Source organism: Anser cygnoides, chromosome 2 (assembly GCF_040182565.1).
Source record: "Anser cygnoides isolate HZ-2024a breed goose chromosome 2, Taihu_goose_T2T_genome, whole genome shotgun sequence".
Taxonomy (NCBI): Eukaryota; Metazoa; Chordata; class Aves; order Anseriformes; family Anatidae; genus Anser; species Anser cygnoides.
This window is the reverse complement of record NC_089874.1, coordinates 89969550-89992251: the sequence shown is the minus strand read 5'-3', so window position 1 is coordinate 89992251 and position 22702 is coordinate 89969550. Positions and strand designations below refer to the sequence as shown.

At 43.0% G+C, this 22702-nt stretch overlaps 1 protein-coding gene and 1 long non-coding RNA gene across 9 annotated transcripts in view; one reads left to right on the top strand and one right to left on the bottom strand.

The window, feature by feature from the left end:
* Window positions 1–22702, top strand: part of GRB10 (growth factor receptor bound protein 10) — a 151379-nt gene that overhangs the window by 117218 nt on the left and 11459 nt on the right. For 7 of the 8 annotated variants that reach the window (XR_010829538.1, XM_066992597.1, XM_066992592.1 and 4 more), the window contains 6 exons: window positions 5436–5592; window positions 11407–11522; window positions 15024–15098; window positions 18682–18819; window positions 19438–19548; window positions 21248–21346. Coding sequence is in view for 7 of the 8 variants with exons in the window: in XM_066992597.1 (XP_066848698.1) it covers window positions 5436–5592; window positions 11407–11522; window positions 15024–15098; window positions 18682–18819; window positions 19438–19548; window positions 21248–21346 (696 nt within the window). In the remaining variant the exon portion in view is untranslated. Of the gene's footprint in view, window positions 1–876; window positions 4587–5435; window positions 5593–11406; window positions 11523–15023; window positions 15099–18681; window positions 18820–19437; window positions 19549–21247; window positions 21347–22702 lie in introns of those variants that run through there. The other variant, XM_066992599.1, reaches the window with a different exon arrangement.
* On the bottom strand, window positions 6024–7029 carry LOC106036554 (uncharacterized). The gene is made up of 3 exons (XR_001207393.3): window positions 6903–7029; window positions 6257–6451; window positions 6024–6155 (listed from the first exon to the last, which is right to left on the bottom strand). It is a non-coding gene; the product is annotated as an uncharacterized lncRNA (long non-coding RNA).

Here is a 22702-nt window from a genome sequence, read left to right as displayed (position 1 = left end):
GCTTTGTGTATATGCAACATCACACACTGGCTAATTTTTTTTTAAGCTCAAATGTCAACAATTGCAGTCTGTAATTATGCCTATAGTGCAGGGAGACGTGCTTGCTTGATTAGTCACTGAGGCCTGAATTCGGCCAACGTAGCTTAAGGTATCCAGCCTAGATCCCGAGTTAGGAGCCTGGATTCCCTCTGCAGCTAGCAGAGAGACACAAATGCCTTTATCATGTGCCTTAGCTCTTAAGTTACCCCATCTCTCTCCCTGAGCTTCAGAAGGAATTCAACTCTCTAAAATTACCTGGGGTGAGTCTGGGCCTGGGCATTTGTACATGAGCAGTTCTGAAGCGCTGGCATCCAAATATAGATGCTTACTCGAACTGAGTGTTAATCCTGCCCTGCTCTTCTCTGCCCCCACCACTGTGGTTCCCAAAACCTGTCTCACTGCTACGACCCTCACAAATTGTATGGTATTGATATTGGTGTTTGATGACTACTGAACATGTGATGAGACTGTGATTCCCCTTCTTGTCAAGTTCTTCCTCTGACTCTTGGAAATGGATTTAAAATTTGATACCCCAGCAAAGAGAGGGATATAATCGGGGTTTTATAACATTGGCAAGTCTTTTTTTTTTCTTTTGATTTCTTCTCTGAATATGAAAGTCAAAGACTAAGATCTTGATCTTACAACAATTGCTCTCCTTTGTTGTTCATAGGCTGTTAAATGTGTACCTAAATATAGTATATGCCAGATGAGAGAGTTAATGTTGCTATGAGAACCTTAACCTCAGCATTTCCTAGGGTTTTATGTTTGTATGTAGAGGGAGAAGGAAAAAAAAAAAAAAAAAAAAGCACTGATCAAATAACTCACTTTTTTTTTTATATAAATAAGTACTGTCTAATGACTTGTATATAAGTGGTCCTATCAGCAATTTATTGCTATTACTGCTGCTGTTTGTCTAAAGGGCTTTCTTTCCTGCATGAGCTGTGTAACAAAGGAGGCATAAAGAGCCATAGGGTTGACCTATATATTTATTTCATTGCAGCACTTGAAATTCCCTCGCCTTACAAAGCTGCCTCAGTGCTGCTGGGCAAGTAAGGGGGGACTGGGTGGTTCTCCAGGGTGCCGATGGGGCTGCCTGCCTGTCAGGTGTGCACAGAGCATGCCTAGAGGCTTTTCTTTCCCACCTTCGGGAAGCAAGCCCTGAGTTTTCTGTTGCCTCTTCAGCTAGGCAAATAGCAGTTCAAGGGTAACGTGCACGCAGAGCTTGAGTCTTCAGCGGCTTTGAGTTGGCTGAAAGCTTCCCGGTTTCTCCAGCGACTCTGACCCTACTCTTGTAAGCCCATGAGTTCAGAAAGCTTTCGGAAAAATGATCACATCGAAACGAGGTTGCAGTGGAAAGTGCAAGTGCAATCTTAGCGTACCTACCTGCCTGTTACATAGGTGCCTTCTGGAACAAATCGCGCGTTCTGCCTGTACAAGGTACATGCGTTTCACTTCAGTTTTCTTTTTACTGACATCATGGATGGGATGTGTCTCGTGCCTGAACAAACAAGTGAAATCAGGGGATGAAAGTCAAAACCTGCCAGACTGATGTTCAGTTTGTGCGGCTTTTGGTATGACAGAAAACTGAAATGACTCTACAGTGTGTTTTAATGACTTCCTGTGATGTTTCTGATCTTTGGCTGTTAGAAAGCAAAACTTTTTAAGAAGTAGTGTACTGAAACCTTTTACGTATTAGTTTTCAACTGGACAGCCTTCTGGTAACTGGTGCTCTCTCCTTATACTCAGTTTGTAGTCATAGTCTAGGCCAGCAAAGGTTGGTTAGCACTGGCATAAATTACGCTGTGATCTGTTTCAGATTGTAGAATGCAAATTTGGATCCGTTTGATGCCGAAGATTGTCAGCATAACTTCACTTCAAAGCCTGAGGGTTTTTTTATGATAATTGTATACAGTCATAAGTTTTCTTTCGCAGAAAAAGGAAAGAAAATGGTACAAATAGAAGAGTGGAGAAGCAGGAAGAGAGTAGTGTGACTGTGACTCGACCGGGTTTATTTTTTTGTCCTCGTTCCTTATAATGTTTGCATTACTTGATGCACACAAAATATTCCACTTGGTACCGTGAGGTTGAGGAGCTGAGGCTATAAGATGAAATAACGATGAGGGTACTCGTGATACGCAACCCATTATATGAAACTAGCAAAGTGATGAATATTAATGTTCTTTTAAATTTTTAATTTTTAAGTCTTTGTCTTTTAAAAGAAAAAAAAAAAGGAAAGAAAGAAAGCTGGGGGGAAGAATTCCTCGCAGAACAATGGTGCAGTCTGTTATCTGCTCCTCTGCACTGTAAAGCACTGAATGTTCAGCCAATATAGCGCTCTGGTTGGCTTAGCATTCTTAACCTTAATTTTGAATAGAAGGTGCCTTGTGCTGCTGACGTAATTGGGGCCTTTTGTAAATCACTGTTGCAGGCAGTCTGCTGTTGCATTTCACTGCATTTTTCTGAGCGATGCAGGGCAAAAGTGTCAAACTAACTTTCTGAACCCCCTCTTCAGGCTAAGTGTTTTCATTATCGGAGTATTTTATTCAGAATGAGTTCTGCTTCATTTTCCTTTGGAGATACCAAGCCCCAAATCAATTTTGCAAGTGAAACAATATTTCTGGTGGAAAAAGTTTGAATGGGGAGCCCTTTGCATCTTAAAGTGGCGGGTTCTTCCTTGGAAAAAAAAAAAAGGAAAAAAATTATAGGGAGTGCAAGAGGGTTGGATCGTACCAGCTCACTCCAAGTCCCATCTGCGATACAGGAATCCTGTTGTCTGCCTCTTTTGTCGCTGAAACCATAGTAAAGTTTGGAGCTGGATCGTTTTTGTCAGGCCAGTTTCTGCATTATGGTTACACGTCATGCTCTGCAGCGTTCTGCGGGGACATAAAATCCCCTCGCCTTTGGCATAAGCCTCTTATGGACCATTGCGGTCTTGCCTCCCCAGAGGCATGGGGTTTCATCTCACTTCTGTCTCTGTTGTCCTCTGTCGTAGGGTTCAGCTCAGGCCGTTACATCCGCTACTGATGTAGTCTTTTATATCCCTGATGTCAGCGGTGATACGTGGCCTTGTGCTGTCCTTGCTAGCAAACACAGCACTATTAATAGTCAGTGATGTTAACTTGCTCATTTCTGCACCCGGGCCACCCGCTCAACCCAGTGCTGGTCCCCTAGCTTTAGAGGAACCCGTAGAAAGCACCGCTGCCGGCTGGCCCGGGGGCTGACTGTAGGGGTGCTCATGGCCCACCTCCGATGGTGACTGGGCTGTGGGAGTGTTGGGACGCTGCCCGTGACGTCTGGCAGGTGGGCTGGAGGAGTGCAGTGCTATGGCAGGGTGGCACACAGCAGCAGCCCCAGGGCTGCCATGAGATGCTGTTGCACCTCCAGGCAGCCAGCATCGGCTCACACAAAGGGCCAGGAGGGATGGGGAGGGACGCTTCGCGCTGAGGGAGCTTGGTGTAAGCGGGCAGCAAAGGCAGGTTTCTGCCATTGTCCATACTCCGCTAAGTCTTCCTGTTCCTGTCAGCCTGCCCTAACCGCTGTCTCGGTGCCAGCAGAGCAGCAGGTGAGGAGCAGCGGGCTCTGGCCAAGGCAGTGGTGCCCTGGGGCGGGCTAAGGCATGCTGAAGGGCAGCGGTGGCCCCGGGCAGCTTCAGGGTGCAGTAAGCCCACGCTGGGCACCTTGGCTTCCATACAGAAAGCGGAGTTGCGGGCATGGGGCGAGCCGAGAAGCCAGAAGCGCGTTCCTGCCCGGCTGCCTGCCCGCTTGCCGCCTGCCCACCCCACTCCCTTCACCGGGGCACCCCGGGCCCGAGCTGGGGGCACGGCGAGCACCCAGTGTACCCGGGGGCGGCACAAAGCCGGGGGGCACCCCGGGGCTGAGCGGCACGCATACCTTCCCCGGGGCGACAGCAACCGGAGCTCCCCCTCCCTCCCTCCATCCCAAAAGAGCCTGGCTCATCCTGAACGGGTGCCTTCGGGCTGGGGGGCCCCAAGGCCTGGCTCACAGGGCCCGGGGCCCAGCGCCGTCCCGAGGAAGTGCGGGCGGGTGGCACCGGCCGCTGCCCGGGGGGGCGGCGGGGAGCGCGCGGGGTCCCCCCCTCCCTTTGAAGTTTTTGGGGTTTTCTCCGGCCGGCGGTCGGTCGTAAAAGCGGGTTTCCTTTGTAAGTTTGTGCGAGTGTGTTGTGGTGTTGTTGGGGGGGGCGGGAATAATTTGGAAGTCTGATAGTGTGTGGGAAATGATTACATCAGTCAGAGGGAGGGCCAGGATTGGTCTGCACAGTGTGGTTTGATTCACTACCGCAAAGATTGCGTGTAACCCTTTGAGTGGAGCTCCGGCGGAGTTGTCTCCCTCCCCAGAAACAGTCCCCGTGGCAGGGGCTACGTGACAGGTACAGCGCGGTGAGCCGCTGACACCGCAGCCACCCCGGGCGCGCAGCCGTAGTCCGCCGAGGGTTGGGAGAGGCAGAGAACAAACTCTCTTTCAAGAGGCAACCTCTATTTAAAATGCCATCTTGCTCTTCCGACTGCTGCCTTTTACGTGCTGTTGAGGTAAGATTTTCCATCTCGAATTACCCTGCAGGTTCTGGTTAAGATTTGTCTTCTCTGGCTAGGATGCAGAGCGCTGGGGACGTGGAGTTAATCTACAGCGTGAACCTGCGCGTTCGCGGCGAGAAATAATTCTGCAGCAAGTGTATCTTGTCTGAGCAGAACAATGCAAAGAGGAGAGCATCCCTGTAATTCAGGAGGTGGGGAGAAGGTTCCTGACTTGTTCTTTCATCTCCGTTAATACTTGGGATGTGCAGGGCACGCACGGTTGGTTTCCAACTACTGTAAAGCCAGGATCAAAGGAGAAGTCGGGGAAAGGGAGAGAAATGCGTGGACGGTGCTGGCTAATTGGGCCGTGAGCGGGACTTCCCCGAGTGAAACAATCCAAAGTTAGCGGGGAACGAGAAGAGCCATTTTTAATCTGCGGGGTCTTGGCCTGTTACTCCGTAAATGTCCAAAGGCCTCCAGCTGGACTGCAAAGAAAACTGTGTGTGTTCGACTGCATTTAATTTCCTGTACCCACTGCTGCAGAAGTACTCTCCTGATACTGTTTCATGTTTGCTTACCTCGCACAGCTCGATAAAAAACCTGCTCCCTCACTTTTTTCCTGTGTCTGTGGTCATATTAACGCTGCTTCACCTTCGCGTAGCGCAGGGAGGTGTTGGGGGGCGGGGGGAGCAGGAGGCCAGGGGCATCACTGCAAAGTGTTATAAAAGTCCGTCCTCCGTGTCCTGCGTCCGGGCTGCCGAGCTGCTCCAGCCCCTGGCACGGCGAGGACGCGTTTCCGCGGTAGCTGGGCGGTTTACCTGTTTCCAGAGCTGTTGATCTGTAAGTGTACCCTTTATGTTGCAGGATGTAAAAGTCTTTAGTGAAGATGGAACAAGCAAAGTGGTCGAGATTCTAGCAGACATGACAGCCAGGGACCTCTGTCAGCTGCTCGTTTACAAAAGTCATTGTGTGGATGATAACAGCTGGACTCTAGTGGAGCATCACCCTCACCTAGGATTAGGTAGGGAACGGTCAAAGGGGTGGCATGGTTACCTGGGAACATGAAATATGTGTGATTCATGTGAATGTGCTTCCAGCTGGAATGTTTTCTTTCCACTGCTTTTATTTGTGAAATTAGCCGAAGTTACATACATGCTTTTTCTGTATTACAATTTGATGTGTTAAGCATTTAAGCCATTTTACGCCCTTCTCTTGTTTCCCATCCTCTATTTTTATTTTTTAAAAAATATAAAAATTGTCTAATCTTCACGCTAGCGCTCTGTTGCTACCTTGCTGTGTCTGAAGCTATTGCAAATAAACAGCTTAGGCAAATTAAGCTTGATCCTTAGAGCACTGGTCCTGCGAAACAGCTCAGCTCATCACCAGCTGGGAGACCTGGGTGAACAGACTCAGCTCCGCATACCTCCAGTACCGCTTATGAAAGCTAGACATGCTGGGGGGGCGGGGAGCGGGGGGGCGGCTAAACTTGACTTCAGGAAGGGAAAAATGGTGGCACCACCCGCCGCACACGGGCAATTCCTGGACCAGCGGTGGCATCTGCTCCCCAGGCAGCCGCTCCTCCACCTGATTGAAATTAAGGTGTCATGGTTACAGTTTCAAGAAGGCAGCAAGAGGAAGAACTGTGGGGAGTTAAATAACACCGCGAATTGGTTTAATTACAGTACCTGAAAGAATCTTATGTTATTCAGTCTTGCTTTTCCTGTTATTTAGTGGCACTGATTAGTTGCAGGGCTCTGATGCGCAGCTTGCAACTGCATATTGCCTGGATGTGCTATCTATAATTCCATCTACCGTAGAATAACGCTTTTAAAAGTGTAGCATTTGGAGTATTAGTCGATACACTTGATGGTGAATTTTTTCTAGAAAATAGGGGGAAGGCAAATCGTAAGCTGCAATCACCAGCACTGGAATTGTGAATGCTATTTGTAGCTAATAGAGGTTTTTATGTCTGAAAATGCAATTCGGAACCCTTACAAATAAAAAAAGGAAAGAATTTGCCGGAAATGTAATGCCCCACACTGATACTGTTAAACACAGATAAATTCACTGCTCTGAAGAACAGCACTCCAAAATAATAATAATAATAATAATAATTTAAAAATCTTAGGATATTCTGATAACTTAGTGGCTGTAATTGGGTATCTCTCCTAATATATAAATCTGTGAAAAATTTAACGTGAAGCACTCATTTGTATATGTCTGTGATATACTCTCAGTTCTGAGGACATAGGACGAGGTGAAGAATTAAGGTATAAATTACAGAATCTTTATGCCCTTCGCTTAATATGCCACATGCACGCTTGTACCAACCTTTAAAAATGTTGAGTTTTATCAATGCTCATTAAAGTACCAGGCTCCCTTTTTCTATATTCCCTTTCCCATCATTGCTGATTACCAAGGTATTGTGTAAACAGAAGCCTTCTCCTTTGTAACCAACATCCTTCTCCTGCCAGATTCATTCAATGATGCCACAATTCAGTGTTTGTGACATCACAATAGCTTCCATGGTGACTAATTGTGCTGTCAAACTCTGGTGTGTGACATCTCTGAATGAATCGGGCAGGAGGCTGATTAGGAAATCAAAAGCTTCTGTTTACACACAAATAACTTGGTAATTAACAATGATGGGAAAAGAGCAAGATACTTATCAGGCTGCATTTATATACATTAGAACCTGCCCATCTTGGAACTCTGGCTCACAGTGAAGCACAAAGCGGGGCCCAAGCTGTCCCGAGAAATACGGGGTGCAGATTATGACTGCAGCAGCCACCAAACTTTTTCTTCAGGGACCACTCCGGGACTGTCTTCTGTAGGCCATGCAGCTGGGCCACATAAAAAAGTAATGCGTTGCTTGAGGGTGTAAAACAAAGAGTGCTAAAATGTTTCAGATACAGATTTCATATGTGCAGTATTTGGAAGATGTGGACAGACAAGGGGATGAAAGAGTTCATATTACGGAAGAAAACGACACCCAATTTCTTCTATTTGGGGACCAAAGTATTCAATGTGGCATACACAATAAACATCAAATACCAACTTCCATGCCTCCACCCAGTTTTGGTTGCAGTTTGAATTTTCTGTTATATGGCTGCATACTTCTAGGTCCTCATTAGCTGAAGTGCTAAAGTCCCTGTGTATTTCAGGTACTGTCAGATCAAGGTAGTAACCCGTCTGCACTGGAGGTGAAGTTACCACTAGCTGTCTGATGTTCCATATTTTTCCCTCTAAAAATAAGATTGCTTATAGCACATCTGGTGTAGCAGAAGTAAGATGCAATGACAAGTAGATATTTAGCAGTGTGGAAAGAAAAATGTTTTCAGAGCAGCGAGAATCCTGTGTTTCTAGAAGACATATTTCTTACCTGCGACATCCTTGCTGAAATAATGCTGTAGGTGGTAATCCTGAAGCCCACCGAAAGAAGCTAGTTCCTTTGTTAAGTTCACTATCATTTTTTTTTTCCTGGCCTTTCCTAATAGTGCTTTCCAAAGAGCTCAGTTTGCAGAACCAGTTGATCTTTTTAATTCTGGGCAGATTGAGGACAAGAGTAAATCTTTGACGCCAGCTGTGTAGTTATCACTATGGTGATCCTCTAGGTCCCAATTTTTAAGGAACTTTCATCTGACTGGTTTACTTTGCACGCGTAGTCGATTGTCTTCCAAACAACACGCGTGCTTGCAAATAACTTCAAACAGCCATTGGATCGCACAAATTATTTTTGTTCTCTCTGGAGGCAGTGGTGTGGCAATTTACCACCAGACTCGCTTGGATTTCATGTGTAAATGATTCCTGCTGCGCTTTACCACTGGTATCTAAAATGCTTTGTGGTCAAGATCTAAGCAGTCTGCAAAACTTGATCACGCTATTTGGTTTGTAGCTAGACATATACCTAACCTTCTTAAAACATGGTATGCTCCCTTTGTGCTACTCCAATCTTACCCATCATCAGTTTAGGATGGGGTTATAATACAGATATCTGTATTGGACATTAACAGAAATAATAATAATGAAGACAAACTGTCATGATAGTATGCATCTGGACATTGAAAGAATCCCTACCTGCAAATATCATTTTTCCAGCTCCAGAATTGACTGTACATCTTACTTAATATACTTGAAGCAGGAAAGAACAGTAGTAGGGATCTGAAATGTATGTAGGGTTAGAAGAAAGAATCATTGCACAGTTTTATACATCGATTTCCTTGTTTACATGTGTATTGAATTTGATTTGCCTTAATCTGAACAAATTAAAAGTGTAACAGTTAGACATAGTGCTTGCTAAAATAGAAAACAGGGCGGACTAGTTCACACTTTGGTCCACCTGTCGTTTGTGTGATTCTCCAATTGGAAATTTTGGGACATGCCTAAAAGTTGTTCGATATGGAATCCATCTCATTTTCCCATCTTGTATCAGTTCCACAGTTCTATGTAAGTCTAGATAGTAGTACAGGGCAGTTTTGGGGGAAAAAAGAAGTCTGTTCTGGTCCTCTGTAGGAAGCGTGTAGAGGAGACTGAGTTGAGTGCATCCGATAAACAGAAAAGGAGACATTTCTGGTCACTTTAGCTCCAATGACGCTTGAAGACAGACTGACTCACTGGACTTAATAGACTGACATCTGCGCTGCTGGTTTTGTAGGAGAAAGCTCAGAGCAGGGCTAAAGTTGAGCTGCTGGCATGTCAAGTGGCATTTCATTCCACTTGCAGTAACCAAGTACAAGTTACCAAGGTCTTCCCAACTGTGCAACTTCTATGAAATAGTAGCAAACTGACCAGAACTAGCTTCTTTTTTACATGCACTTGCTATAAAAAGTTGCACCTTTTCTTCAAGTTGGCTTTCACCATCAAAATGAAAATGTAAGCATTAAATCAGCAGGAGCATCACCACAGAATCTCAAAATGATCTTGATCTGGTGAAGAAATACCTCTAGGTCGGTTACATGAAGCATCTAATAAACAGTCACTGGGTGTATTTACCCAAACTAACAATCAAAATGCAAAACAAATGGTTGTCTATACTGCAGTTCCTCAAGACAGAATGAACAAGACACGGTTTGTCCCTGCCTTCAGGCGAGTCATCTTCAGTGTGTTAGGAAAGCAAAAATCTCAGCTTTGTGAGATAACAGCAGCAGCTAGCAGCAGAACGTGGTCTTCCTGGGTTTATACTGTGATGAAGATTCCTATCAATAGAATTAAATGTTTCTTGGGGCAAGGGTAATTTAAAAAAGAGGAGGGCCCTCCACCCTCAAAATCACCCATCTTCCTCACAGTGTGGAGAGAGGAGATTTGACTTAAGCAGTTGTCTAAAACCACGACAATAGCAATAGATCAGCTGATGATACCTGAAACTTACCTGTGAAGCCTCTAGATAATGTAGAGGTTTAGGCGATGGAGGCTCAGGTGGTGCCAAATGTCCTTAATTAACTGGTATCAGCAGTAATACTCCAGCGTACATTAGTCAAAGAACTAACCCTTAAAGTAGAGTTGCAGCTAGTGCATTAAGAAGCAGCTCTTTATGGAAGAGCCACCAAATACGGAATATCTTCAGTGTTAACCCCTCGAAACACAATCTGTAGCAAGGCTGGACATTGCAAAAACGTGGTAAATTCTGAAGCAATCAATGAACTTGCGATGACTGACAGTCTAAATGCAGACTTAAAAGACATAGGATCATTCAGAGAGAGGTTAAATTTTCAGTCAAAGAGCTTATGTTAATATGCCTGGTTGAAGAATTTGAGTGACATTCCAGAACTTGCTACTTTTGGAGATACCGATTACCAGTTGCTCTGTATCCAGAAAATACCCCAAGATAACCTGGATGGCAGCCTGGCATTTCACATCATGAGAATGCAAGGATGCAGGAATGGGAAGTGGGATAGGGACTATCCCAGCTTCTTTGGCCAGCAGGTCACGTGGGGTTTGGATAGAGCTTTGTGAAAGTTATTTTTTGTTTGACCTCATTTTTAATTCCCTATTATAAATGAGATGAAAGTTCTGACTATTAGACTTCTGAAAAATACCTACATATTTTCTTAGAAACTTTTGAAGATTTGCCAAGATAATGATTTCATTAAGCAGTATACATTTAGGCTAGTTGCCTTCTTTTGAGTTACTGCCTTCAGTGAATTGGATTTGTTAAGCTATCTGTTCATGCTTTGATGTGTCATTCTTTTGACCAAAGAAGTAGTGGTTATGGGGAGTTACCTTGTAACCAAATCTAGAGCAGAAAATTGCCCTGTCATGTGTACAAAACATTTGTCTCTGTCAGTATTCCTGTAAAGTAGATCCTGTGACCTCTTTCATAATAAACCCCATTGTCTAGCATCTACAATAAAGGCCTGAAGTTCACCTTGAAATGAACTATTTTTATAGAGTGTGGTCAAATAGGACACTGTATTTCCATGCTAGCTTGAAACCTAACAGTGGCCTTTCTACAACTTCTTGTCCCCTAAAATCTTTCCAGTTCCACAAGATACAGCAAACACCGAGGAAGAGATTAGTGCATATTATTTAAGCTACAGCCCGGCAGTGAGGCGTGCAAAAAATTTTGTTCTTCCCTTTCTCAAAAGTCCGTACTTACGTAGCCCTAATGCAGGAGAACTTTAATGAACACTGTCATGTAACATTAAACTTTGTAATGCTTAAGCTCTAGTTCTTTTAAACACCTTATGACAGTATGTTTTGAAAGCTATAAAATGTTTTGTTAACTTCATAAAAGGTAGAGGAATCGCACTGAGTTGTTTTACTCATACTCTTTGGAAGTTGGTCTTGCTTCTTCTGCTGGTTGATCATGTGTTAACATTATGTTCTTTCTCCACAGAGAGGTGCTTGGAAGATCATGAGCTCATAGTTCAAGTCGAGTCCACAATGGGAAGTGAAAGTAAATTTTTGTTCAGGAAGAATTACGCAAAATACGAATTTTTCAAAAATCCCATGGTGAGTCTTATTACTTAGCTGTTTACACCACAGAGGGGGATGGATTGCAGTAACAGTGCTGGGCACTGTTAGGTCTTAAAAGATCTATAAAGAAAAACAAAAACAAACAGAATTCTTTCCAAAGAATTTTTAACCAATGTTTAAATTCTTTGGACTCTGTTCCCAGCCTAAAAACCTCAAGTGTTTTCGAGTTACCAAATATAGTTGTTTCAAAATGGCCATTGCTGTGTTGGAGAGTGACCAATACAGAAAAATCTTTATTGCTTCAAGAAACCAAGCAGAAGCACAATTTTCTCATTATCTTCAAAGTTACTTGATTTGATGCAAATTGATCAAATAGTATACAGTATCCAAACCTTTTAATTTCTTGGGGTAGTACTAAAAAAAGCACCTCTGTGTAACCCCTGAAGCACTTGTTACGTACAAGGAATTTCTAGATTATCATGATGTATGTTGAACATTGTCTTCCATATGGCTATGCTTTACTAGTGTGCTCTGTCTTCTTTACTGATCATAGTAACTCACCCTCTCTGTGTTCTCATGTCTATCTGTGTTTGAAAAATAAGTGGTACTATATATCATAACTGTACTTCACACTGGTTTTGTAGTATCCTTGGAATGTTCTAGTGGTTCCAGTGTAGTTGCTTATTTGGGGATTATTTTTCAGATTTCTTCCAAACAATTAAGTGGGAACAGGCTAGTGATGCGAACCTATGTCAGTTGGTGCAACCCATCGAGACAGTTGAAGGAACAACAATCCAAAGAATTAGGTTAGAACAGATTTTGGGTCACTCTGGCATTCCTGATGCCAGAAGGAAAAGGATACCTGAGGTTACATGAAAACTCGTTGCTGATGTTGGTGCAGATGAGAAATTAATTCCTTTCCTCATGGACACTAAGACACAGAGGCTGCATCCTCGCATGTGCTCTTCCACGTACGTTTGTCATCTGCTAGTGCTTGTTTCAGAACCTATGCCTCGCCTTACACGGAGTGTTTGTAATTGTGCACTTCTCTTGAACTTCCCGTATGATAACCTGTGAACATCTGAGAGCTTTACAGAATTTTTGGTATCACAACAGCTAGCATATCAGTTTAATGTGGTAAACTTTAATTAATAAGTCAGTATGGGTGTAAAACCCAAAATGCTCAGCATTCAGTCCCAGGCTCTTGCAATCAGGGAATAACTCATTCTTTGGGTTTAACAATGCAAATGCTTCCTATCTTTTGCAGTAGTTATTGCCATATGGCACTGTTTCTACTCAAAGAAGCTTGTAAATGTTAACTTTCATAATTCACTGTGCAACCTACCTGGCAGAAGGGTGATTTCTCTTCAGCCCTTCTCTTTATGCCTTAAAGACTGAAATGTATATTGCCTGAAGAGTGGTGAGTGTTCTAAGCTATAATACTTTTTGTTGTGATTCATCTTGTTACAGTCAGTCATTATTTTATGGCAGGCATTTCTGCATGTCTTTATGCTTCAGATAATGTTTAAATGCCTCAGGAATGATTTAATGTAATTGTTGTGTATAGTAAATTCAGTATATTGAATTACATAAGCATTTTTAAACATGGTAAATGAAAAGGAGAACTGGAGGAAAAAAATGTGAAGTCAAGTCATCTGTTTAGCAGACAGCTGTCTGACCTTCGCGATGTAAAGATTCAGCATGAATGAGATACTGTATAGAGCGCCTGAAATATAAAAGCTCTTCAGAAGCACCTTGTTTGTGTGTTAAGCAGTATTTTCTTCTGTGATGCCAGGATGGGAGAGAAGGAGGTAGATGTCTGCTTTGAGATTATTCAAATATAGCATCTGAAGCAGGGAATGCAACACAGAGTGTTCAGGCGTAATTATTGCACATGTCACAGATTCACAGATTCACAGATTTCTCTAGGTTGGAAGAGACCTCAAGATCATCGAGTCCAACCTCCGACCTAACACTAAGTACTCCACTAAACCATATCCCTAAGCTCTACATCTAAACGTCTTTTAAAGACCTCCTGGGATGGTGACTCCACCACCTCCCTGGGCAGCCCGTTTCAATGCTTAATAACCCTTTCGGTAAAGAAGTACTTCCTAACATCCAACCTAAAACTCCCCTGTCGCAACTTTAGCCCATTCCCCCTCGTCCTGTCACTAGGCACGTGGGAGAATAGACCAACCCCCACCTCTCTACAGCCTCCTTTCAGGTAACTGTAGAGAGCGATGAGGTCGCCCCTGAGCCTCCTCTTCTCCAGGCTGAACAAGCCCAGCTCCCTCAGCCGCTCCTCGTAAGACTTGTTCTCCAGACCCCTCACCAGCTTGGTCGCCCTTCTCTGGACTCGCTCGAGCACGTCCATGTCCTTCCTGTAGCGAGGGGCCCAGAACTGAACACAGTACTCGAGGTGCGGCCTCACCAGAGCCGAGTACAGGGGCACAATCACTTCCCTCGACCTGCTGGCCACACTGCTTCTTATACAGGCCAGGATGCCGTTGGCCTTCTTGGCCACCTGGGCACACTGCTGGCTCATATTCAGCCGACTATCCACCAATACTCCCAGGTCCTTCTCGGCCAGGCAGCTTTCCAGCCACTCATCTCCCAATCATCTCATGTCCTTTTAAAGTTTTTAGTATTTCATTTCCTATAACATGTAGCTGACTGATCATTACAAGAAAAAATACCGGGCTCTGTTATGTTGCCCTGAAATAACAACATATAGCAGTAGATTTTGCAAAGGACAGATTGAAGGGTTTGAAGTCCCGAGTATAAACTGACTGTTGAACAACCAAATGAAAGCATCAACAGTCACACATGAGCTCTTTCTCATAATTAAAGGCTGTGAATGGCAATTCATGGGAAGCATTCTGATGGAACTGAGCGGGTTTGAGGTTCAGGCAGGTGCAGCACTGAAGAACTGTATTTTGGATAAAAGGAGAGTACAATCAAAGGTAAAAGTGATTGCTGGAGATCCTGCGGCATCCCCACCTGAGATTTCTTTTAATGCTTTTTCATCCTGTTTACCCCTCTGTGAGGTAGAGAAACCTCGTTATTTCTCCTGCTCTGCGTCTTCCACATGGCAAGAGGAGTTACCAAGAGTTTGTTCACCAAACAGCCTTCCTGGAGGGGGAGGGAAATCCAGAAATTTGGTGGCAGAATGTGCAATTGATGGACCAACCTGCAGGATCATTCTTCTTCTCCTTCCCTGGAAAGTAAAGGCTGTTAGAGATCAAAAAAAAGCCCTTAGGAGAAGAGGAAGCATTGAGAAAATGAACTTATGAAATACAGTGTACCTGATACTTAAAAATCCAAATTCTGCCTCATGGTTTACGGCTTTTGTTGAGTAGAAGGAAAGGAAGAATTTCACCTGAAAGCTCTAGTATTATTTTTTTTAAAAGGGAATCTCCGAAATTGATTTAAGAATGATAATTTCACAAAATTGACTGGAAGAAAATTCCACTGATTCTATATAAAAGTGTTCAGTATATAGCATGACTTCAACTTGTCTTTTCTTTTTGTCTCTAGAATTTCTTTCCAGAGCAAATGGTTGCCTGGTGCCAGCAAACAAATGGCAGTATTCCACAGTCACAGCTTTTGCAGGTACTGTAAGTTATCTGTGTGCACAAGGTTTTGGAACCGGAGGGGAGAGGTTGAGGGAAAGGAAGGGAGAATTCAACGGTCTGGAAATAGCCGATTGGAGAAAGACCAGTGTAGTTAGTTAGTGTATGTTACTAACGATGAAAATATCTGACAGAGGTCTAATCCGGGAGCACTGAGGTATAAGTTACAAACAGGAAGTGTTCGTAGCTATATTCATACATATTTGTTCTATTATTATTCAGCTTTCTCAGGTAACCGCTCTACAGGAAGCCAGAGGCAGCCACCTCTGTGTAATGCTGTCTTGTCCACTTAAAGACACAAAAGGACTTTCTTTCTCACCTTCTCTAGTGTTTTTGTGCTAGTGGCTGTAATCCCCCTTGCTGACTTCTTTCATTAGTTCAGGTAGAGGTCCTAGTTTGTGCTACAGACACAAGTCTGACATGCCAGGTATTTTTTTGAAGTAAATGAAGCAAGTGCAGGTAGTTACAGAAATCTAGATGTAGTATTTGTTTCCCGAGTAAATGCTTAAAGCTCCCCGGGTTAAATTGCAGGTGTGTGTACTTTATGTATGTGTGTTGGTAGAGTTGTGTAATCTGTGTGGCAGCGGCACATGCCTGAGTTAATACTGACGTTTTGATGCTACTGTACAGTTCCTTGCTTGCTCATGAAGGCGCTGTGGTGCAGTCAGCTGACCTCTAAGGACGGTGCTGCAGGGTTGCCTCCCTGGCCAGTATCTCATCCACTTAAACCTTAAATTTAAGCATGCCAATGTAAAACCCGTCATCTAAATCTTTTTTCACCTTAGTCATTTGCTCAGCTCACAGGTGTGTTGAGGCCAAATTAAAACACATTGTTTGTTCAGTGCTCTATTAAGAGTATAATACAGTGGTACCTGGAAGACAGTACCGTGAATTAACACAGGAAAAATATAAAGCAGAAAGCACAAACATATGAAGAAAGTACAAATACAAATAACAGATTTTAGCTTGATTTCTATAATTTTGCATATTTGCAAATACTCATTGACTATCTGCTTAAATAAAACAAGTTTCTACTGACTGTTGAACTAGTGCATTCACTTTGACCTGCAACCACTTCGGAATCTATTAAATACCGGCCCCAGGTTCACCAAAAAGAGTTTAAACTATTCGCATGCACTTTCGGTTGGGAAACAAAAATCAAACCAGTTCCTGGAATTAAAAATGAAAGTCACATGCAACGAAGTTAAATGCCCTTGGTCAACTCTGCACTCGTACTTCCCTAATTAGGACCCTGCTTCTCATGGCACGTTAAATACTTATAGAGCAGGAACTTCTCCCTCATACTGCCACGCAAGTACTTCATGGCCTACTTACTCGGTCTGGACGATCTGCAGGGAAGTGGGCCAGACAGAGAGAAAGCACTCGGAATGGGCAAGCACTCTTTCCATTGCTTTATCTAAAATCTCGTGGTAATCAGGAACCCAAAGTGGTACGAACAGACATTTCCACAGGCTGGTAGGACTAGAGGTCCCTTGGACCCTTTTTCCAGCTGTGTGAGTGGAGAATCAAGGTTGCTTGTTAGACAAGAAGCATGACTCCATAAAAGAGCAAGATGTTTCTGAAGAGGAAAAAATTTGGAACATAGTGCAACTTAGTCAGTAGAGAAAGGAAAACCATACAGCATTGTGAAATACAAGAGTTTGCTTCTGGGAAGGTTCAGTTAGGTACAGTCCTGAAAAAGCGTGACTCATGGAGGTTAACAGTGCAAGAGAGTTGGGTAAAGAGGATGGATACATTCTCTTTCGTTTGCTGTATAACTGTAAATATCAATCTTACTTAAAGCATTTATATTAAGTACCCTTTTCTTTTTAAAAACCATACAACTATTTTTTCATAATTTCAGTGACAGTTGTAATTTGTTGAAGGTAAACTTCCTGCAATCTAGTAGTCATTAAGCATGTTGCATCTGAGCCTACCTCAGACATGGAGTGAGTGCACTGGTTTTTTAATTACACAGGAAATAGGAAAGGACATTAAACATCATGTCAAATATGTACTGCATGAAAAGCTATTACTTCTAGTCTTAACAACAGCATTAACGATGGTGGCATCTGTTTTCTCTAGTGTCAGTCTTGCTCAGATATGCAAAAAGCTTGCATCTTAGTTTACTGTTGGTTGAACTGGACTATAGTTTATCTGTCTCTCTAGAGAGAATATTTTCTCCCTTTGTCTCTTCCTTTCACAGTTAAGAAGTAGGTTTGTAGTACAAATAGCAGGAAGACTAGCTATTCTTTTCCAGCCCGTTAGGTAAGATGTTGGGGGAAGAGTGGAAAACAATTAGGTTTTGATGCAACTATGAATTCTAACAAAGGGCATTGGGGTTTGGTTTTGTTTTCTTTGAGGCTTGTCCACCAAATAATATAACTTCCAAAAATTTCAGAGGCATCTAGGCCAACTAGGCTTACGGATTTTTCTTCCTGTTATTTGAATTTATTAAGATTTTGGTATTTAACCTATTTACTAAGCCCCCTTAAAAATCTAGCCCACTGCAGTAAGGGACCAATCCATCAGCTGGCTAACCATAGTTATTACTTCCTTCCTTTGACGTATTGCAAATCAAATGATTCCATATGTGATCCCTCTAATTATGTCAAGAACTTAACTTACATACTTCTGGATCTGGAAGCGTAGTATAATTGCTGACATTTATTTTACTGCTCCAAGTTTCCGTTTGAGTTAAATACTCTGTTGTCTGTCATACGTCTTGTCCTGGGACAGGTGCATGTGTACTGTATGGGACTTTGTTGTGGGAAATCCTGCAGTATGCTGTTCCCATTCTAAAACTTCTGGATAAAGTTGCAGATTTGGCGCATGCTTCCAATTTAGACTAGTTGGCAGAATTGTTGTGGTGAGGCATTGTTTTCTTCAATGAATTAACAAGCTTACTTTGTGTCCCTTCAGACCAAATACAAGTAGAATGGGGATACAGATAAATGGTTAGCCTTTTGGAGATGTAAGTATCCACACAGAAAACAGGAAAATGTCAGTGCATGATCTTGAACTCATTGTTTTTACAGCACTAGAGAGATGTACACTGGAATAAATAGAGGAATTCTGCCTGAGAAACACCCTATTTAAGGCTCCTGTTTCACATCTGTATTCAAACCAACCTGCCTGCGGCTGCCACTGAAGGGCTGCTGTCCTGTGCTCCTGGCTGTGCAGTTGAATTACCTCCCCTCAAAAGTGTGCGGAGGCTGGATATCTTGGCATACTTCATTTATCTGTCAGGACATTAACAATTCTACTTGGGTTGGGGACAGTTTGAACAGTAGCTCAGCTGGTTTTGCGTCATTAAAATTGCTAGTTGTGACACCAGGGAGGTGGCAGGAAGAGTTAGCCAGACAGATGTGAGGGGAGGAGAAGGAATATGCATTGTGGTTGTAAATCAGTTTAAACACATAGGTCATTTTAAGCATAATGTGAAACTGTGGCCGAAGTCTGTGAAGTGACTTGCCATTTACTTCTCTTTTCTGCAAATACAGTACCAATTTTATGATAAATGTGTAGGACACAATCATCACTTACGTTTTCCTCTCCAACAGAACTTTTTAAACTCCAGTAGCTGCCCTGAAATACAAGGTTTCTTGCATGTGAAAGAGCTGGGTAGGAAATCGTGGAAGAAATTGTATGTGTGTTTGAGGAGATCAGGACTTTATTGCTCTACAAAAGGAACTTCAAAGGTAAGACTAAAAAAGAAGTTGCGCATTACTAGCATGAGAAAGGATTTTCTTCTTTTACAGTGTTTTTTTTTTTTCCTTTTAAATATCTGCACAAAGTGTTCCCCCTTTTTATTGCATAGGAGAGGATAAGCAAGCCATGATCGAATGAAAACAAGTCCTGGGCTCTCAGTGCATGACAATAGCTTTATAATATTGTTATATAATAAAATCATACTAGCCAGACAACAGAACTGTCATTGCTGAAGTCACCTTAACAAGGTTAGCAAGAGAAATCATACTCTCTAAACATGTTGTTCATGAATTTATTTTAAATGATACTTTAAACAACGTTTTGCATTATCTAATTTTCAGATTTCCCAGAAGCAATCAAATAGGTTATGCCATTTCCAATTCAATGTGTTTGAATAAGTATTTTGTCAGCTTCCCGTATAAAACGCCTTCGGATAGGAGGCTGATAGTTGAGAGCCGATGTGCAATGTCCACTTCAGGCTGTCTGAGAGGAGCAGAGCGTTCACAGACTGCCCTCTGTTGGATGTTGGTCTTTAGAGACTGCAAAGCTTGCAGCAAGGTGTTCCAGAAGCTTATTCTTACATGTACTGTATCACGTTACTTCCGCAGGAGCCAAGACATTTGCAATTGTTGGCTGACCTAGAAGACAGCAATATCTTCTCGTTGATAGCAGGCAAGAAGTTGTACAATGCACCTGCAGAGTATGGATTTTGTATAAAGGTAAATCTTCTTGTGAAGTTCTTCCAGAGTGCAGAATGGTGTTGGTAGTTCAGACCCAGCCCAGCTCAATGGGATTTGTGTGTAAAACTCTGCAAGTATTTCTGTCAGGAAGACCTGATCTTTAAAGTCTTTCATTTGGCAGGCATGTCCTGTGAATCTTGCCATCATTTTATGTGACACTTTTAACACATTGTCTGGTGCTTCTTTGGATTGGGAAGTTTCTGTGCAGGATCAGCTCAGTGCAGAAGCATGGTGTGCCTGTCAGATGGCCTTGGTTCACCTCACAGATGAAATCTTTTTTTCCTAGTACTCTGACTGAACAGCAAAGTTCCTGTGGCCAGTGAGCACCAAAACTATATAGCAACAAGGATCGAGCTCTGATCAGGTGTAATTGTACCATTATTATGGGCCAGAGGTTCGCATTTATTTAAAACAGAAGATTGCCTTGGAAAATGGAAGTAAGAATAAGCAGTTGCCTTTGAGGATTTAAAGAACTGTTGTGCTGATGGATAGGATTGCATTTTTTGCAAGAACAATCAGATCAGGTAGGAGTCTGGATTTTTAGCATTAGGGTTATTATCAGTACTGCCTCCCTTACAGGTACTGTTTCCCTAGCATGTGCGTATACTCGCACGGCTTACTCCTATAGAGGAAGAAGAGTAAGGCGTGGCAGAGTAAGCTATCTTTTTCCTGATTAGATTGCATCCATAGTTGTCCCTTTTATGTACTACCACTGATGTGTCAGTAGAAAATCCTTCAAAGCTCCATCTCATTTTCTGACAAGCAAATAAGGCCCTGAGCTGGTGTTATGAAGAAATGAAGTAGCCACCTTCCTAGCAGCTGCTTCAGAACTAGACAATATAGGTTTGTCTCACAGTAGAGGCTGGCTGCAGGACAGATCCTGAACTGGTGACGGCAGACGTTTGGGAAAGCACCCAGCAGGAAGAGCCCAATCGCTCTCTCTGCAGTACGGCATCATGGCAATGTAGGCATTTCTTGACTGTTCTGGACAAAGGCTGTAATTCCCTACAGATACTGGCCACTCATGTATGGTCAGCTTCAGGAGCAATTCCTCTCCCTCACCAGCAGCAGCTGAGTGTGTTAGGTTGGAAAGCTGAGAGAGACTGGCCTGTGGTGCTCACAGCATGGAGGACCACGTGTAGATGGTTTGAGTAGTGCTGGGGAGCTACGTAGAAATCTCAACATGAACAGCAGGAAAAACTGCAGGAGATTTTCCAGAGACGGTAATGACTTCAGGGGGAAATGATAAAATGGTAGAACAAAAAGAGGGTATCGAAAGGAGAGATCTGATTCTGTGAGGCTTCAGTGTGGCTTAGGATCAATTACTGAAGCTTTGGATCTCCAGCTTGCAACTGGGGCTAATAAAAGTTCTTACAGTTTAAAAAAGAAAATGCACACACCTTGGTTCTGGTTCTGAAACGGCCTGAATGCCTTGTTCCTACAAACTGCAAGAATTCCAGAGTGTTTTAGAGCACTGAAGTTTATCTTACTGGATCAATCAGAGAAAGTGATTTCTTTCAAAACATGTTCAGCTTCCTTTGAGCTTTAATTCAGGGTGATACAAGCTTTCTCTGACTAGTTCTTAGATGAATAGTGTAGCTGCTTTTACTCTACAGGAAATTTTCATTGTTTTTGGTTTTCTACTGAATGTAGCTGAATTCCTTCTAATGCTTTATAGCCCAACAGAGTAAGAAATGAAACAAAGGAACTGAGGTTGTTGTGTGCTGAAGATGAGCAAAGCAGGACGTGCTGGATGACTGCCTTTCGACTCCTCAAGGTATCAAATTTATTGTATGAATAGAGCTACACCTGTTGTTAAGTTGCAGTTGTCACTTTGTTCGTCAGAAAATACCTATATGTTCTTAAGCATCATCTACCTCCAAAGCAACAGGGACAAGAGCAAAATGCCAGATAGACCTGTCCCTCCTAAGCTTTCAAGCACAGCACTGAGATGAATCCCTTGCACATATGAATCAAGTATACTTCCAGTTTTTGAGCCAAATTTTTGATATGTGAATGAATTGACAAAATTGCTTAACAAGGTATTTGCAAGTATCATAAAGAAAACATTTTGGTAATAGGAAGAGAACATCTCAACTAGAGCAGAGTGCTATCCACAACCTTTGCATTTTTTTCAGTTTTCTGAAGGTTCAAAAACAAGTTCAAAACAAATAACAAAAATAAGCCATTCTGTCTCTGGGTGAAAGTTATTCGTATCTTAGAGCAAAGAATGAAATTCCTTGATAATATGGAAGGACGCTTCATAAGATTTTTGAAACAAAATCAGCATAGGAAGAACTGAGGAGAAAGTTGATTATTTTGTGCTCTTTGAAGCAGCGAACTTCCTGATCTTCGTAGGAAAATATGCAGAAGGTTTTTTTTTTTTTTTTTCTTTTTTTCAGTCTGTCCCTGAAGATGCTGCTTTGAAAAACTATTGCTTTCTTCTTCCTACCTTGCTAAATCCTCCCTCATATTAAAGGGAATATAAAAAATAAAATAAATGAAATACGGACACATGCTCTCTCATGTGTTACCCATGAAAATCTCACTTCTCTTCCATGCAGTTATCCTACTCTCTACTATTCTGTGTCAGTCTAATGTAGAAAATATAATAAAAAAATACAGGCATGTACGTACTGGTACTGCGGTACCCAGCATTAGATACACATCCACCAAAATAGGAATGAAAACCTTGAGCTCAGCCAACTTTGGCTCTCTCTATAGTAAACACATAATCCCAGACACTTGGAAATGGCCGGCCAAAAAATCCCTTTACTGTATGTCAGGGAGCAGGGCCAGCCCCAGGCGCTGTGGTGGGGATGAGGCCAGGATGTGGCCCCGCTAGGACACCGTGTCCTGCTGGGGACTGCTGTGTGCCAGGCTGTGCCCAAGATGGGATGTGTCGCCATGAGCGCAGCCAGCAAGCCACTGGGATGGGGGGGCAGCTTTGAGGTTACGTCTGGATGTGTCTTGAGGCCAGCGTGGGCTCCGTCTGCTTGGTCTGTCTCTCCCAAATGACTGCAGTTGCCTTTCCTGCCTAAGCAGCAGGCCACATCAGCAGCCGTTGTGCCCTGCTCCACTCCTGACCTCTCCAGCACAATGCCCTCCTTCCCACTGGTGTTGCAGGACCACC